This window comes from Ranitomeya variabilis, chromosome 4 (genome assembly GCF_051348905.1).
Source record: "Ranitomeya variabilis isolate aRanVar5 chromosome 4, aRanVar5.hap1, whole genome shotgun sequence".
Taxonomy (NCBI): Eukaryota; Metazoa; Chordata; class Amphibia; order Anura; family Dendrobatidae; genus Ranitomeya; species Ranitomeya variabilis.
Window position 1 is genome coordinate 516,506,087 of NC_135235.1, and position 18,039 is coordinate 516,524,125.

The 18,039-nt window shown below is 41.7% G+C and overlaps 1 protein-coding gene across 2 annotated transcripts in view; it reads left to right on the forward strand.

The window, feature by feature from the left end:
• ACLY (ATP citrate lyase) overlaps nt 1-18,039 on the forward strand; it is an 80,433-nt gene that overhangs the window by 46,535 nt on the left and 15,859 nt on the right. Inside the window, exons 9-22 of one of the 2 annotated variants that reach the window (XM_077252160.1) lie at nt 1,163-1,299; nt 1,839-1,900; nt 1,993-2,110; nt 2,755-2,909; nt 5,870-5,960; nt 8,937-8,966; nt 11,043-11,184; nt 12,342-12,510; nt 12,600-12,704; nt 12,793-12,989; nt 13,079-13,160; nt 13,272-13,382; nt 14,763-14,890; nt 17,234-17,327. In XM_077252160.1, coding sequence (XP_077108275.1) covers nt 1,163-1,299; nt 1,839-1,900; nt 1,993-2,110; nt 2,755-2,909; nt 5,870-5,960; nt 8,937-8,966; nt 11,043-11,184; nt 12,342-12,510; nt 12,600-12,704; nt 12,793-12,989; nt 13,079-13,160; nt 13,272-13,382; nt 14,763-14,890; nt 17,234-17,327 — 1,621 coding nt within the window. The remainder of the gene's footprint in view (nt 1-1,162; nt 1,300-1,838; nt 1,901-1,992; nt 2,111-2,754; nt 2,910-5,869; nt 5,961-8,936; nt 8,967-11,042; nt 11,185-12,341; nt 12,511-12,599; nt 12,705-12,792; nt 12,990-13,078; nt 13,161-13,271; nt 13,383-14,762; nt 14,891-17,233; nt 17,328-18,039) is intronic. The other variant, XM_077252161.1, reaches the window with a different exon arrangement.

Here is an 18,039-nt window from a genome sequence, read left to right on the forward strand (position 1 = left end):
TAATTATTTCTTCCAGGCTCTAGGGCATGCGGTGCCTGGAAGAAATCACTGCCTCCTCTCCATTATAATAGTACCCCCCTCCCATCAGCATCGCATTAAGGGTACTGTCACACAGTGCAATTTTGATCGCTACGACGGCACGATTCGTGACGTCGCAGCGTCGTATGATTATCGCTCCAGCGTCGTAGACTGCGGTCACACGTTGCAATCACGGCGCTGGAGCGATGCCGAAGTCCCCGGGTAACCAGGGTAAACATCGGGTTACTAAGCGCAGGGCCGCGCTTAGTAACCCGATGTTTACCGTGGTTACCAGCGTAAAAGTAAAAAAAAACAAACCGTACATGCTCACCATCTGATGTCCGTCAGGTCCCTTGCCGTCCGCTTCCTGCTCTGACTGAGATCCGGCCGTACAGTGAGAGCAGAGCGCAGCGGTGACGTCACCGCTGTGATCTGCTCTCACTTTCCGGCCGGCAGACAGTCAGAGCGGGAAGCGGACGGCAAGGGACCGGACGGACATCAGATGGTGAGCATGTACGGTTTTTTTTTTTTTACTTTTACGCTGGTAACCACGGTAAACATCGGGTTACTAAGCGCGGCCCTGCGCTTAGTTACCCGATGTTTACCCTGGTTACCAGCGAACGCATCGCTGGATCGCTGTCACACACAACGATCCAGCGATGACAGCGGGAGATCCAGCGACGAAAGAAAGTTTCAAACGATCTGCTACGACGTACGATTCTCAGCAGGGTCCCTGATCGCAGTAGCGTGTCACACTGCGAGATCGTAACGATATCGCTAGAACGTCACGAATCGTGCCGTCCTAGCGATCAAAATTGCACTGTGTGACAGTACCCTTACTCATTTGGTGCTGTAATCCTGCACATTTCTGCTTTGAAGGATTGTAGGTTGGGCTTAGTAACCCAATGTTGTTTTTCAACCTTAAGTTCTATGATTTTATACACGTTGTCATCCTGTATGGGAAATCCTTCTTAATCCATGGATGAGCAGCTGGTGTGGTCTACTCTAGACCTTTTTGACTTGTTTAATTTGATGCCACCTTGTTGTTCGATTTTGTACTTGAACGTTAAACTAAGTCAAGCAAGTTCACCTTCTTTTTAAGATGGCACATTTAGCATTCATTTCATGTACTCTTGTCTACTAGTGACACCATCTGTGATTTGGGTGGAGTGGATGAACTAGCCAACTATGGGGAGTATTCTGGAGCCCCTAGTGAGCAACAGACCTATGACTATGCCAAAACCATCCTTTCTCTTATGACTAGAGAAAAACATCTTGATGGTAAGTGACCTTATAACGTATCCATTAAAAGATCTACCTTGTTTGCACAACTGTATATCTATATATATATTCTTACCCTGGTGAACCTGATAAGTGTATATTATGCTTAGGATATCCTTCTGTGAAAATTTTTCACAAACAATGTATTGAGATTTGGTGGGGGTCCAACTGTTGAGAGTCCCATCAATGCCAAGATCGGGGCTATAAAGCCACGTTTTGAATGGAGCATAACTGGGCATGCCCTTCTCCTATTACATTGCATTGTCCATGGGACTGCCAAGTACAGTGCTCAGTTATTTCCAGCAGTCTCCGAGACAATGAATGCAGCAAAGGCCGAGCATTCACATCTCTACTTTGTTCAAGATGGGGTATCAGAGCCTGATGCTCAGGTCCGAGAGCCCCCTTCTTGGGATCCCAGGAATTCCAGCAGTCTGAACCGCAGAGATAAGCAAGTTAGCCCTTTTTAGAAATTGGTAATAGGTTTGAGAAAGCATTTATTGTAATTTGTGTGTAATATATATATATATATTTTTTTAAAGGTAAAATCCTTATAATTGGTGGAAGTATTGCAAACTTCACCAATGTTGCTGCAACTTTCAAGGTGAGTTGTCAGGTGGTCATAAATTTACAGTAGGGAACATGTTGGATTTCTCTTGATCAGCCTTTGAATCTTTTTCATTTCTTTTGCCCCAGGGTATTGTTCGAGCTATCAAAGACTTTCAGGGACCACTGAAGGAACATGAGGTTACAATATTTGTGAGACGAGGTGGGCCAAATTATCAGGAGGGACTTCGTGTTATGGGTGAAGTAGGTGAGTAAAGGAATGAGGGCAAGAAAAAAATGTTTTTCCTATACTACCCTATCCCAGAGATCTTGGCTTTAAGACTAAATGTTTAACATGCATTGCACTTGTTCAGTTCTCGTGTTCTCATACCAAGTAATGCTTTCAGATATAACCTCACTGGATCATATTCTTAGAGTATATTCACACAACACAGTTTCGTTTTTCTAAGCGAAGCCACTTCATAGAAAACACCTATTGGTGTTGCAGTCTTCTTCTGAAGTGGTTTCGCTGGCAGCTTTGCTGTGTTTTTTTTTGTTTTTGTTTTTTTTCCCCCTGCTTCCGGCTTTTTTTTTTTTTTTTTTGGTGCTTTCCACTATAATGGAAGCCACCCAAATGGTGAACATGCTTGTACTTTTATAAAAAGTAGCAAAAGATTGAACAATAGTGCACAACAATATTGTTCTTACAATGTTGTGCAATATATTCATAATTTGTGCCAGTTATGTGTTGCTTTTTCAGGTGGGTTCCAGGGGCAATTTGTCCAAATAAGGCGTTGCATGCATATACCCTTACATAGAGATGTGGACTTATTTTATGTACTTATTTTGCATTAAAAGTAAATGTCTGTGTTTTGTCCTGTTTCTTATTTTTTATTTTTTTTTATAATAAAGGTAAAACCACTGGAATTCCAATACACGTGTTTGGTACGGAAACTCATATGACAGCCATTGTGGGTATGGCCCTGGGCCACAGACCAATTCCAAACCAGCCGCCTACTGCAGCCCACACTGCTAATTTTCTGCTGAATGCCAGTGGCAGCTCCTCAGTAAGTCAGACCTATTCTAAACTTTTGGGGGGACATTTCAGGAGGGGGTGTTACAATATTGAAATATATTTGGGGGGCATTTCAACATTTTAAATATATTTTAGTATTGCTGGGTTTCCCAGTTACTGGGGCTGGCATATTAGGCTACTTTCACACTGGCGTTTTTTGTCCTCCGTCGCAATGCGTCGTTTTGGGCAAAAAACGCATCCTGCAAAAGTGCTTGCAGGATGCGTTTTTTGTCCATAGACTAACATTAACTACGCATTGCGACGAATTGACACACATCGCAACCGTCGTGCGACGGTTGCGCCGTGTTGTGGCGGACCGTCGGCTGCAAAAAACGTTACATGTAACGGGGGGGGGGGGGGGGGGATCACAGTAAAGTGACAGATCGCCGATCTGACACTTTGCTATGCACTGTCAGGTCGGCGATCTGACGTGCACAACAGGGAGGCTTCCCGGCGCCTGCTCTGAGCAGGCGCTGTGAAGCCACCTCCCTGCAGGGCCCGGATGCAGCCCCGCGGCCATTTTGGATCCGGGGACTGCAGGGAGGAGACGCTCGGTACAAGGTGAGCACATCGCCTTGTACCGATCGTCTCAGGGAAGCACGCAGGGAGGGGGCTTCCCTGTACCGCCGGTACACTGCGATCATTTTTGATCGCAGTGTGCCGGGGGTTAATGTGCTGGGGGCGGTCCGTGACCGCTCCTGGCACATAGTGCTGGATGTCAGCTGCGATAGTCAGCTGACACTCGGCCGCGCTCCCCCCGTGAGCGCGGCTGATCGTGCTGAACGTACTATTCCGTCCTTGGGAATTAGGGCCCAACCCACATGGACGGAATAGTACGTCCGGTGACAGAAAGGGGTTAAAAATGTAGAGGTAAGTTTTTTTTTTTTTTTTTTTTTTTTTTTTTTGTTTTTTTCATGGAAATTTGGAAAATTTATTTTTTTAGGGACTTATCCAGGTTTGAAGTGATTTTAGGGGTCCCATATATTGGGCACCCCCAAAAGTTATACCATTTTAAAAACTGCACCCCCTGACATATTGAAAACTGCAGTCAGGTAGTTATTTTCCGGAATGAATGCAAAGTGGCATGACAGAAATGAAAATGTGTATTTTTACCACCTAAATGCCGCTAACTTCTGAACAGGTTACTACAGCTGTCAGACTCTAAGGCCGCTATTTGGCCGTGAATTGCCATCGCAAACATCAGGACCACACAATCATGATCTGAGGGCACCAATTGGGATAGAGGAAGCCCTCACACTCTGTTAACCATTTATATGATGTAGTCACTATTCACAGCAGCATCTAAGGGGTTAAACAGATATGGACGGTGCGGATGCAGCAAGTTGTCAGCTATTGTGTACAGCCGACAGATGCTGGATTGTCACCTGTATGTGGAGGCTAGTCTCTTATATCCCAGGTCAGTTAAAACCTATTGGCGGCCATTAAGGGGTTATTTTTTTATTTATTTTTTTTATTTTTTATGGGGTTGAGAACTGACCGGCAGGTATTTCCGAATTGCCTGCCTGCCCTGCCCAGCGACTATCTCTTCCGGCTACCCACCAATTTTTTTTTCCTGCTTACTATTTTCCTGCACCCTCTGAAGTCACATTGACAGAGCAGCTTCTTCTCTTATGCTCCGCTCTGTGGATCGGGTGTTACTGCCGATGTCATGCTGATTAACAGCCGGCTCCCCGCTGCCTAATTGCTGGGAGCTCCTGTCAATTGCAGGACATCAGCAGTGATGCCCCGTCAAAAGAGCATCCTAGAAAAGGAAGCACTGCACTGTTGATGTGAGGTCAAGGGAGGAAGGAGACTCACATTCTGAGACGGGAAAGATCATATAGGGCAGAACAGGCAGAAAGTTGGCAACTACCTGCCGGTAAGTTCTTAGCCCCGTGCATACAAAAACAAAGTCCCAGATAACCCTGTTAAGTTTTTCATTCAGTGCCACCAGATGGAAAATCGGTATGTTTTCTGTGTAAAGCCGGATGAGGCAAGTCCTCCAGAGATGACGCAATGCAAGAGTAGAGGATACTGAATAGAGGAGTCATCCAACTATTAAAGGGTTATTCCCATCTCCAAGATCCTATCCCAATATGTAGTAGGTGTAACAATATTAGCAAATGCCTCCAATTAGAAATGTAGAATAGTTCTTCTGATTCACCATGTCATTTACCCCATGTGCAGGGCACTACAGTAGATTAAGTATCCATGGTTATGACCACTAACTGTCACTGAGTGGTCATAACCGTGGATACCTAAGCTAAGGGTAAGTGACACGGTAATCAGAAGATCTATACTACATTTCTAATTGGGGGTATTTGCTATTAATAATAATAAATAATCATAATTTATTATTATTATTATTATTATTATTATACCTACTACATATTGGGATAGGCTCTTGGAAATGTGAATACCCACTTTAACTCAGAATTTGATAATGGGTTATATGAGAATGGGTATTATAAATCGGATGATCCCTCTAATATATTACTCTTCCTGACTTAAAGGGGTTGTCCACTACTTGGACGATCCCTTCCCAATTGAGATTTTTCCGCATGTAAAATAAAAACAGCCCATACTCCCCCTCTGGGGCTCGTGTGATGCTATGCAGCATAAGTCCTGCAGCCAATCAGCAGCCGCTATTGGGTAGCATAGCTCTCACTTTCTTGTAATATAACTGATACTCAGATGAAATCGGAGAATGGTAGCAGGCCTCATTTTTTCTGGGCGTCCGAGGAAAGTGAGAATGAAGCGACTGAGGCTGCTGCGGTGGAGGCGAGTAGCGGCTGTTTTTATTTACATGGGAATGTAACAATTGGGAAGGGGTTGTCCTATTAGTGTTGAAAGAACACATGGAATATAAGATTGAGTTGGTTTTCAAATAGTTTCCTTGATGTATGTGGCTTTACGGTTACCGTAAGTTTTTCATTATTTACTTTTCCCCAGACTCCTGCACCCAGCAGAACAGCATCCTTCTCTGAATCGCGCCCCGATGAGATCACTCCAGCAAAAAAGTCCAAGCAGGCTGTACCCAGCGGTAAATTTTTCTTTTTCTTCTGCAACCTTTAAGTATCTCTCATCACATACGTGTGGCGTACAAAAACACTTAATGAAGTGGTAAATAACTGAAGTGTAAGGTCACAGGTCACGTCTGTCCTATACCCTAGGCCAGGATAATTTTCTATTTTTCTCACTTGGTATTTTGCTATTATTGGGGATTGTTACAAAGAATCTTTTGATTTATATATTTAAAAAAAATAATAATAAAAAAAATCTTGATGCAATGCAAAACCAAATGTTAAGTCCTCATTCAGATTCATGTTTTTTGTTTTTTTGTGTTTTTTATTCATTTATATCAGCAGTGGTTTTGGGTCATATTTTTATTAGTGTTCGGTCAATGAGTGTTCCCGTCAATTTTTCTTGTATGCAAAAAAAGAACAACTAGTCTTCAGTCGGTGAAAAACTGACAACGCTGTAACGCAACTAAAATGCCATTAGTGTGATGGTCCAGCTTTTACTGACCAATTGTCTTGAATTGTCAGGTTTGATCCATGGCTCAGATCAAAACGGGACATGCCTCTAATATTACGGTATTCATAATTTTTTTTTTTTTTTTTTCTTGTGATTCCCACATTTAGTTAAAAAACCAAGACACTCCAAATACTGAGTAGAGCTAGCACCAGTGTTTAAAGTTCTATAGGTGTTTGGGGGTGTAAGTATGGGGGCTATGCACTTCGTTACTATTATGGCTTGACAGCTTTAACAAAGATCACCATGCTGGACATCTACATGTACAAGGGAAAGGGAAGAAAGTCAAGGGATTGGGGCAACTCTTTAATTACAACAATCTACAAAATAATGGAATCAAATGTCCCCAAAATCAATTATCCAAGTGAGATAAAGAACACCATATGTATATATCAATATGGAAAATGTTATTTATTTCTCAGTGTAAGAACAAAACGGCAATACAATATATAAAAGAGCTGAGTTGAATGGTGAAGACTAGTGATGAGCGAATATACTCGTTATACTCGTTGGTATTAGTACTTATGCTGGCTAACAGATGTAAATCATTCAGCTGCGGCAATAAACACTAAATTTCCGAGCACTAAAAAATACTCGGAGGACCCCCGAGCGCGCTCGGGAAATCTCGAGTAACGAGTATATTCGCTCATCACTAGTGAAGACCATGCACAGGGGGACACTGCTAAATTTCAGCTAAGGTCAGACAAAAAACCCTAGTCACTGTCTATGATAGACTTCAGCTATATGATCACATAGTAAGGGATTTATTTGGGGGGGGCTTATGAGAAGAGCAGCTCTGTATCATAGTAAGATGTCCCTCTACATAACATAGGGGAAAATAAATCCAGAGAAGAGCAAGAGAAAATCCGTCCCCACCCATAATCCTAACTCAGATCAGATGTTATGTATATAGTGCGGTGGCTAGTTCAGTCCTAAAGTGCTTACCCATGTGGGGTGGGGAATGTCTGTCCTGTTGCAGCCCCGACGCGCGTTTCCTGTGGTGGGCTTCCTCTGGGGGCTGTGTCAGTTATTATGGCTTGACATCCATTCTCTGGGGTTGGAGTGTTGCCATCCCCCTGTATTTGTGATGGAAGAATAAAAGCAATGTTTGTACTGAATTCTGTTGCCTCCCTACTCATTATTTGGAATATATTGAGCACTGGGGGTAGTCCTGTTACTGGCTTACCTGCATATTTAGACATCATATGACAAATTTTGGTCTGGTGCTATAGCAAAAAAAAAACAATCCACTGTCATTAACTGCTCCATTGAGAGCCGCTTTTGAGGCTATGTGCACACGATGCAGATTTAGTGCAGATCTGCAGCATTTTTTTCTGCTGCAGATCTGCACTGTGATTTACAGTACAATGTAAATCAATGTGAAAAAAAAAAAGCTGTGCATATGGTGCAGAAAAATCCACGCAGAAACACTGCAGATTTCAAAGAAGTGCATGTCACATCTTTTGTGCGTTTCTGCAGCGTTTCTGCACCCCTCCATTACTAGAAATCAGCAGTGGTAAAAACAGCAGTGGAAAATCCACGCAAAAAACGCATCAAAAACGCAGCTGCGGATTCTTCCAGAAGATGCAGATTTTGTGCAGAAAATTCTGCACCAATTCTGCATCGTGTGCACACAGCCTGAAAGATCCCACTTACTGAAGCAATCTGTGAGCAGACAAGGGAAATCCACCTTTAATATTCTTAATGCTATGTTCACATTACCATTAAAATGCTATACAATACTGGCGTAATGGTAATCATTGTCTAAAGGCTACCAATATATTATCCATGGTACATGGAGAGTTTAAAGATGGTCATATACATAAAATGTACTCCTTACATAAGGAAAGGTTCTGCAATTTCCTAATCTGTTTCATTTCCATGCCATTTTAGAAATATTTGCTTGTTGTCAGTGAATGTCTTTTAACAAATTTATTATACTCTTAAAGGGAATCTCTTCACAGAATGACTATTCAAACCAAGCACTGACATTAAATGCACTCTTGTCACCTACTTGTTTTCCTTTTATCTCCACCCTCTTCTATCTTGACTGACTGTTCTGGCATTGCTTAAGTCAGAGAGGGGTCGAGATAGGTGGGAAAACAAGAAGCTGGAAAGGTGCACTGACCTGCTCGACTACGCCACTGGTGCTTGGTTTAACCAGTTATTTTGTGCTGACACTGTCCTTAGCAAGCCAGACACCTTTGTGGGTACTGCTCAGTCTGTACTGTGTTTTTGGCCTTTGGATGTTAACAAGAATGCTTCTATTCAGTGGCACAAATATGGAAAATAGGAAGCAATTGTTAATATGCAAGAAGGTTGCAGAACCTTGACTTGCTGTATTAGCGACTAAGTACAATTCTAATCTGTAGATGACCATAGTCACATCTAGTATCGGTGAATGCATAGAGTGGGTTTTGTTCAACCTCACATTCTCTTAAAGCAGCCATTCTGGGCATGCACCCTAACGTTCTCATTTTAACAGATACATCGGCTGCACATGGACCAGTTAAAGGTAGGCTGGCGGCTGAGAGCTGGGTGTTGGCTGTGCTGTCTCAGTCTGCAGTGTGTGTATTCTGCTGCCCTCCCCTCTCATCTATTCCTTTTTTGCAAAACATGACTCCAAATCAAGGCAATCCATTGTTGTGTGTAAACAAATGTGGTGCATTCATTACTCCCTCCAAGAAGCTGATCATTCAGCACAGTTGTTAGGGTTGTCCATGTGTAGTGTTTATTGTTTTGCTTTGTATTTTTTACATCGTTGGTTTGTGTATATATAACTATGCTACTCCTTTTGCTTAGCTAGAAAAACAGGACCTGCTTTTACAAGGTTAAAGATTATTCTCATCTTGGCAAATGGTTCAAATTCTTGTGAAAACCTACAAGTTTGCAATCACATGTTGTTTAAAAATTATTTCCCTTCTCAAGAACGTAAGGGAATTTAAATTTGATACTGTTTGATCTCAGCGGTGCTTGGAAACCTAGATAACAATCAACGGTGACCAAACATGAGCAGTGCTTACAAGCTCTTTTCAATAGAGCTTGTAATTGCTGCTCTGAAACTGGATGGATTTGGCCAGCTTCAGCTCCTCTGCGATCCTCCAATGCTGCAGTGGCAAAACTGCCCCTGCTTGCAGCACTGTAGTGCACAAGCAGAGGCAGTCCAGTAAGAGCACAACTCCCTTTGTCAGTCTGGACCCAGGAGAGCAGTGCACTCTTGAAGATTGATGTTTAGAACTCCTTTAAGAGCAACACAAGATGCATCTATTGGCATGATTCCCTCTGCAATAATCTACAAACCTTCAGTGCAATCTTTTGTTTGCAGTTACTAGTTTCAGTATACTATAGTTGCTGTGAAAATGAACTTCTCCCTGGCTGCCATTGTGTGTCAATAGAGATTTTGTCCATTTTTAATATGGAATCCTTGGATAATACAAATAAACCTACATGCCACAATAGGAAACCTAAAAAACATGAGGAGACGTATTCTGCTATTCAAAAGGGTAGTAATGCTTGAAGTTATTATGGAAGAAATCCCTTCAAAAACGTCTAAAATTGTGATGGCCATGCAATGCTAATGCTGGCTTCTGTCTGGAGGAAAGACGGAGAGTGTGTAAAGCTGCTGACCAGTTACCTTTACCACCCTCATACTGTTGCACGCTTCAGTCAATCAAGCATGCATTGTTTTGTATAATGGCAGTGAATTTAGACCCCTTAGGGCAGCTTATGTCCTCTAAAACAAAAGGATCAGTCATGTTGAAATTGATCTGTCCAATTCCTCTCTCCCACGACAACTGGGACGATTCAGGAGGACCCCATATATACTAGATCTTCAGCTGACCCTGCTCTGCTGACTTTATTCCAATGTATGTGACTAGTTAAGAGAGTATGGCATCATTCATTGATTAGACTCAGATTGATAAAATAGTTTTTTTTCTAGATTCTAGTGTAACCATCAAAATGGTAAGATGGCTCATGTCTGCAGTGGAGACCATTAGTGACACTCCAACCCTAGTAATGTGGCGTAGCAATGATTTGCTGGTTTGTGTGACTTGTTTGCTTTGATGGTTGTTTTTGTCACTGACTTGTACTTAGGTTCATTAGGTATCTCCAAAGCAGCAGCTCGGAGCTCGGAGACACTCATCCTCTAGCTTATTTCCAACTTTGTTTTCTATTTATGTTCCCAGATGAACAATATGATTTGCAGATTTATCATTTTTCAAGTCGCGTGTAAGTTAAAAGTAGAATTTATGCTTTTAATGCATATAGAACTTCACAAATGTCGACATATACGCTCATGAAATTCAGAAGTGCCTAATGGCTAATTACTGTTTCAGCATTAAATTTTACAAAAAGCATTGAATTTAACAAAATGCAAATCATATTACAAGTTTCGTGAATAGATAACTATTATAAAAACTAAGGTTTAGACGTAAGACTCCGTAGATGTGTGCAGGTCATCCGCATCCGGTGTGTGCTCCCTCGACTTGCTGTGTGTTCCTTGCTCTATGCCACCTCTCTGCTTGGATTCATAGTGTCCAATTTTCACTCTCTTGCATACCGGCTAAGTCACCTCCATGTTCTTTTGCAGCTAAGGCAACTACGCTGTTCAGCCACCATACCAAAGCTATTGTGTGGGGCATGCAGACCCGGGCAGTTCAGGGCATGCTGGATTTCGATTATATATGCTCCCGTTCTGAACCATCGGTTTCAGCAATGGTCTACCCTTTCACGTAAGTCTGTGAACCTTAGCACTTTTTGTTAAAACAGTGTGCCAAATCACTGTATGTTGGACATCCATGAATAAAGACAATAATAAAAAGGATCAATTGTAGACAAAAAAATAAGATACATATGTATGTATATGTGTGTGTAATATATATACCGTATATAGAGATATATTGCTCAAAAAAAATAAAGGGAACACTAAAATCCCACATCCTAGAAATCACTGATCGCTCTCCACTGCGTCTCCAGACTCTGTCATGTCTGTCACATGTGCTCAGTGTGAACCTGCTTTCATCTGTGTAGAGCACAGGGTGCCAGTTGCAAATTTGCCAATCCTGGTGTTCTGTGGCAAATGCCAAGCGTCCTGCACGATGTTGGGCTGTGCGCACAACCCCCATCTGTGGACGACGGGCACTCAGACCCTCCTCATGGAGTCTGTTTCTAACAGTTTGTGCAGACACATGCACATTTGTGGCCTGCTCTCATTTTGCAGGGCTCTGGCAGTGCTCCTCCTGTTCCTCCTTGCACAAAGGTTGAGGTAGCAGTCCTGCTCCTGGGTTGTTGCCCTCCTATGGCCCCTCCAAGTCTCCTGGTGTACTGGCCTGTCTCCTGGTAGCGCCTCCAGCCTTTGGACACTACGCTGACAGACACAGCAAACCTTCTTGCCACAGCTCACATTGATGTGCCATCCTGGATGAGCTGCACTACCTGAGCCACCTGTGTGGGTTGTAGAGTCTGTCTCATGCTACCACGAGTGTGAAAGCACAACCAACATCCAAAAGTGACCAAAACAGCAGCCAGAAAGCATTGGTATTGAGATGTGGTCGGTGTCCCCACCTGCAGAACCACTCCTTTATTGAGTGTGTCTTGATAATTGCCAATAATTTCCATCTGTTGTCTATTCCATTTGCACAACAGCATGTGAAATTGATTGTCAAACAGTGTTGCTTCCTAAGTGGACAGTTTAATTTCACAGGAATTTGATTTAGTTGGAGTTATATTCTGTTGTTTAAGTGTTCCCTTTATTTTTTTGTGCAGTGTATATATAGACATGGAAATTGAAAATGACCGCACTTCACGTGGTTTAGGCTACAAGTGTGGGTCGACAATTATATTACACAGTAATCTTAGTATTTATCATTGGGTTTCCTTTTCTTACCAGTGGTGATCATAAGCAAAAGTTCTATTGGGGACACAAAGAAATCCTCATTCCGGTTTTTAAGAACATGGCCGATGCCATGAGAAAGCATCTTGAAGTGGACGTTCTTATCAACTTCGCCTCCCTAAGGTCTGCTTATGACAGCACCATGGAGACCATGAATTACCCTCAGGTTATTTTATTCTTAGTATTTCTATTTTTTTTTTTTTTTATTTCATATTATTGTTATATTGTTTGCTCAGGATTGTCTTGCCTTAATAGATCCGCACCATTGCCATAATCGCTGAAGGAATCCCAGAGGCTTTAACCAGGAGGCTGATCAAGAAGGCTGATGAAAAAGGGGTCACAATTATTGGACCTGCGACAGTAAGAATTACCTATAGTATGGGTATTCTCCTTGATTGAGGATCATAATTTCCTATTGGTGCTCACATAAAATATTTATCATGTGTAGGTTGGTGGCATCAAGCCTGGCTGTTTCAAGATTGGGAATACTGGAGGAATGCTGGATAACATCCTGGCCTCTAAACTTTACCGACCCGGAAGTGTTGCTTATGTCTCTCGATCCGGGGGTATGTCTAATGAACTTAATAACATCATCTCCAGAACCACAGATGGCGTTTATGAAGGTGTAGCCATTGGTGGAGACCGGTAAGGACCATTTTTGGTCACACCCAACGGCATTTATTGTTCATTCACGACAGCTGTCTTCACAGACCCTGTAATTTCTTTACTGTTAGGTATCCTGGTTCTACCTTTATGGATCATGTCCTCCGCTATCAAGACACTGAAGGTGTTAAAATGATTGTGGTCCTTGGAGAGGTGGGAATTTATTTATAAATCCAAAGTTTACCATTATAATTTTTCTTCCTTTTTGGCTACAATTTATGGTCCTTTAATTGTAAACTTAAATTATGTTTTTTCTTCTTTCAGATTGGTGGCACCGAGGAATATAAGATATGTCGTGGTGTTAAAGAAGGTAGACTTACCAAGCCCATTGTATGCTGGTGTATAGGTACCTGTGCAACCATGTTCTCATCTGAGGTATGGGTAGAAAATGTGGGATGGGTGTAATTTTGTTGCATCTAAAAAATGTATGTAACTAATCTATCCTTTTCCCACTGGTATGAATCTAAATCTGTTCAAATGTGCAAGATTTCATCAACTAATAGTTACTTCAATTTTTTCATAAAACAAAGTGCGAGTTGAGATTAGAATAATCATAAAATCTCGGCGAAAAACGCCTCTTACCCCACTTATAAGTCACTACTCCTCTTGCAATCCTATCTCCTGCACTGATCATTCACTCTGAAATATGACTGACTGTATTAGGATCTGTTTTCACCGAGGGATCAGATTTCAGCTGCTGTGTATAGAAGTCTACTTACAGGGGAGAGGGAAACACCTGGAGGGGCACACAGAAGCTGTTGCACCTTCTATTGACCAGCTCCTCTATTGGGAGGCAAACTGATAAAATGCAAGATACACGTACATACTCGGCAGCTTATTTTTAAAAGTCACCTGACGCTGTATTTATTCAGGCATCCGATAATACAGGTGTTCTGATGGTTCAGATCACAGAACCGCAAGATGTTCTGGAATCTCACAAGAAAGCTGAACAGATCTAAGCAATTATACTACCGTACTAATACTTTCTTCTCTAATAGGACAAGTCTCCCATTTTGTTTTCAATTTGCAGTTTGTTCTCTCTTATAACCACACTATAACGTTGTGGAGACATCTCAGCTACAGCGCTCTTCACTGCTCCAGTCGAACCAGTGAGCTCGGCAGCTCCACCAATGTTGCTAAAATGAGCCATTGAGCTCTGCGATTGGCTGCAGCAGTGACGAATGCTGTAGTTGTGACATCAACACTCCAACTAGTGTCAAGCGACCGGAGAAGCCGGAGTTGGACCCAGGGAGGGTGTGCAATGTCAGGTTTTGTTTTTTTTTACCTCGGTATTAAAATAACAAAATGAATGTGGAAGAAGCTTTTAGGCTGCATTACAACAAGCCAGTTTTACACATCCGACATTTCCAATCAGGGTACGGATCCTGATGTCTGGACCAGCTGCCTCCTAAACATACATGAGGCTGTTGAGTTTGCGGCAGGAGGCCTACGTCTAGACATCGCGGTCCATGCTCGGACTGTGAATGTTGGACATGCGACTTATGACGTACTGAGGTTATTCTCTCACAACATATAATAACTGGTCTCCAAATTCCAAGAACATCCAGCACCAATATGTCTGTAAAATGTGACATTACAACCCATGTTAGGAGCGAATTACTTTTGAAAAGCCGAAAGGTTCCTTATTTGGAAATACTTCTGGGTATCTGTATTGCATGTTTTGCATTCTGTATGATTAGCAAACAGAGATTAGTCAACGCTAAACTTTTGCCAACCCATTTTCCTGACCCACAGGTACAGTTTGGACATGCTGGAGCTTGTGCCAACCAGGCTTCTGAAACCGCGGTTGCCAAAAACCAGGCCTTGAAAGAAGCAGGAGTGTTTGTGCCGCGCAGCTTTGATGAACTGGGTGATGTAATTCAGTAAGTGAGACAATAATTCAGTACAGGAAAGAAATATATCTTGGTTACCGTGTTAGCCAGTAGATAGAAAAATATTTAGAATTGAGAGTCCTCAGTCGTTGATACCTTTTAATGGCTAACTGAAAAGATGGTAACAAATTGCAAGCTTTCGAGACTACATACGTCTCTTCATCAGGCAAAGACCAAAACAAATTCTGAAGAATCACATATTTATGCACAACATAGTATAGAAAAAAAAAAAAAAAAAAAAAAAGGGAGAGGGGGAAAAAACCATGGATAAGCCAGGTGACATGAAGCAGAATTACCATGGGTGATAAACAGTTACGTCCATAAATATTGGGCCAATTCTTAGATAAGGATTGTTTTATTGTCCTGTGATTAGGGTCTCTGTTGTGATGACCCCACATGGTCTGATGGACAAGTTCATTAGTTGATGTAAAAAGACATAAATCCATGTGACACATTCATTCCTGCATTTAGAGTGTCAAAGGTCGTCATCAGTTTATATTCCCAGACTCTCCTGTCTTTCTGCGATTTGAAGTTACCCTTTAATACAAGTAATTTCATGTCCATAATGTTATGATTTGGGAGACAGAAATGTATTGCCACAGGTATATCCATTCTTTTTTCTCTTATTGTATGGCGATGAGAGTTCATCCTTGTTCTCAGTTTCTGCCCTGTCTCCCCTACATACAGACCCCCAGTTGGACATTTAGTACAAATAATTAGGTACACCACATTAGAAGTGACGCAGCTGAATGTACCTGGTATCTTGTATATAAGATCCCAGGTACATTCAGCTGCGTCACTTCTAATGTGGTGTACCTAATTATTTGTACTAAATGTCCAACTGGGGGTCTGTATGTAGGGGAGACAGGGCAGAAACTGAGAACAAGGATGAACTCTCATCGCCATACAATAAGAGAAAAAAGAATGGATATACCTGTGGCAATACATTTCTGTCTCCCAAATCATAACATTATGGACATGAAATTACTTGTATTAAAGGGTAACTTCAAATCGCAGAAAGACAGGAGAGTCTGGGAATATAAACTGATGACTACCTTTGACACTCTAAATGCAGGAATGAATGTGTCACACGGATTTATGTCTTTTTACATCAACTAACTTCAACTAAGGAACTTGCCCATCAGACCATGTGGGGTCATCGCAACAGAGACCCTAATCACAGGACAATAAAACAATCCTTATCTAAGAATTGGCCCAATATTTATGGACGTAACTGTTTATCACCCATGGTAATTGTGCCTCATGTCACCTGGCTTATCCATGGTTTTTTTCCCCTCTCCTTTTTTTTTTTCTATACTATGTTGTGCATAAATATGTGATTCGTCAGAATTTGTTTCAGTCTTTGCCTGATGAAGAGACGTATGTAGTCTCGAAAGCTTGCAATTTGTTACCATCTTTTCAGTTAGCCATTAAAAGGTATCAACCACTGAGGACTCTCAATTCTAAAAATTTTACAATTTTTCAGCTATGTTTGTGTTTCTCTTTTTTTTTTTTTTTATTCTGAATTTTACATAGTTTCGATTTCTGTAATGCGGTGCTTTCTTCTATAAGATTATTCATATGTATATATTTTGAAAAAGAGAGGTATTTGTTAGGTGATGGACTCTGAATGGCACAGAGCCCATTTGTCAGATTAAGATGTTGCAGGTTTTTATTAGTTCCACTTTACTGTTCTATATGGCATCCATTAAGGGGGTTATCCCATAGTAGACATTAATGACTTACAGGATAGGTGAAAAGCCCCCTGGTGCTCTATTCAATATCTATTGGGCAGACTAGGTGTCCACATGTCAGAGGAAAAAAACATCCATTACTGATTCTATGCAGAGTGTGTGTGTGTTGTTTTTGTTTTTTTTTTGCAGTGGATTTTACCCTATGCATTGTAAAGGGTGCAATCCACAGACAGAAGTTGATCTGAGTGGATGCAAGTCTGGTACTCTTCTGCATAGAGATTATTCACAATGTTTCAATTAGCTTTTTGCAATCTCTTTACTTTGTGCTACAGATTATCCATTTGTAAATCTGATGAAAAAAACCGGCATCATATCTTCTGTGTGACCAAGTTGATAATTACTGTGTGTGCCTGACTGCTGCTCCATTCAAGCTCCTTCTCACTTTTTTTTTGTTATAGTGAGGAAGAAAAGTGGCTTTGAGACCTCTATTGTAGTGATAGGTGTTAAATCTCTATTTTGGGAATGTTTCTTTAAATGCCACTCATACAGTATATCACATATATAATTTTTGGGTGCTTTAGGTTGTAATCAAACTGCACAGACTAAGCAATACCAAAGTAACCTTCTGTACTCTGTTCAGGTCCGTATACGAAGATCTGGTTGCCAAGGGAGAAATAGTGCCAGCAGAGGAGGTGCCACCTCCTACAGTTCCAATGGACTACTCTTGGGCAAGGGTAGGCACTTCTCATGAGAATATAACATATCTGAAAGCAAATCATTAAAGGGGTTGTCTGGTCAGAATATATTGATGACCTATGCCTAGCATGTCAGATTGATGGCGCTCTGACACACAGCAACTTCCACTTATTAGTTCTGACAGCAGCTGGATGTATTGACTGCCGTGGAACAGCAATTCCCTTCCTAATGTTTAGTGGTCCCTGCTGTGTATTGCAGATCCAATCCTATTTAAGGCGTTACTACATATTGAACGTACCTGTGCAGTTTACATCCAGCTGCTGCCGGAGCTAATACCAGCTGAAAAGTGAGGGTGTCTGGTGTTGAACCCCCACCAATCTGGTGGTCTATGCCTGGTCATGGATCCTGACAGCTAATCCATGCTGCCCGAATGATGGGCGACACAATACAGAGTCTGGCTCCGTCATTTCAAGCAGGTATGCTTTACCCTGAAATCCTGTGACTTCATACATTTTAAAAGCTGCCCGGGAACCATGCTGATCATGTGACTAGTTCAAAGGACCGTGCACTGTCACTCAAGGAGAGCGGGTGCAAGTAGTATTAGGCGTGGTTTGGGAAGCATGTTTCTGCTGTTAGGTTCCCTTTCAAGAAAAATATTATTGTATTGTAAATGATAATATATTTATATTTTTTAAGCAGATTTTCAGCAGCTTTTTACAATGTTCTTGCTTTATGTATATATGTGTGTAT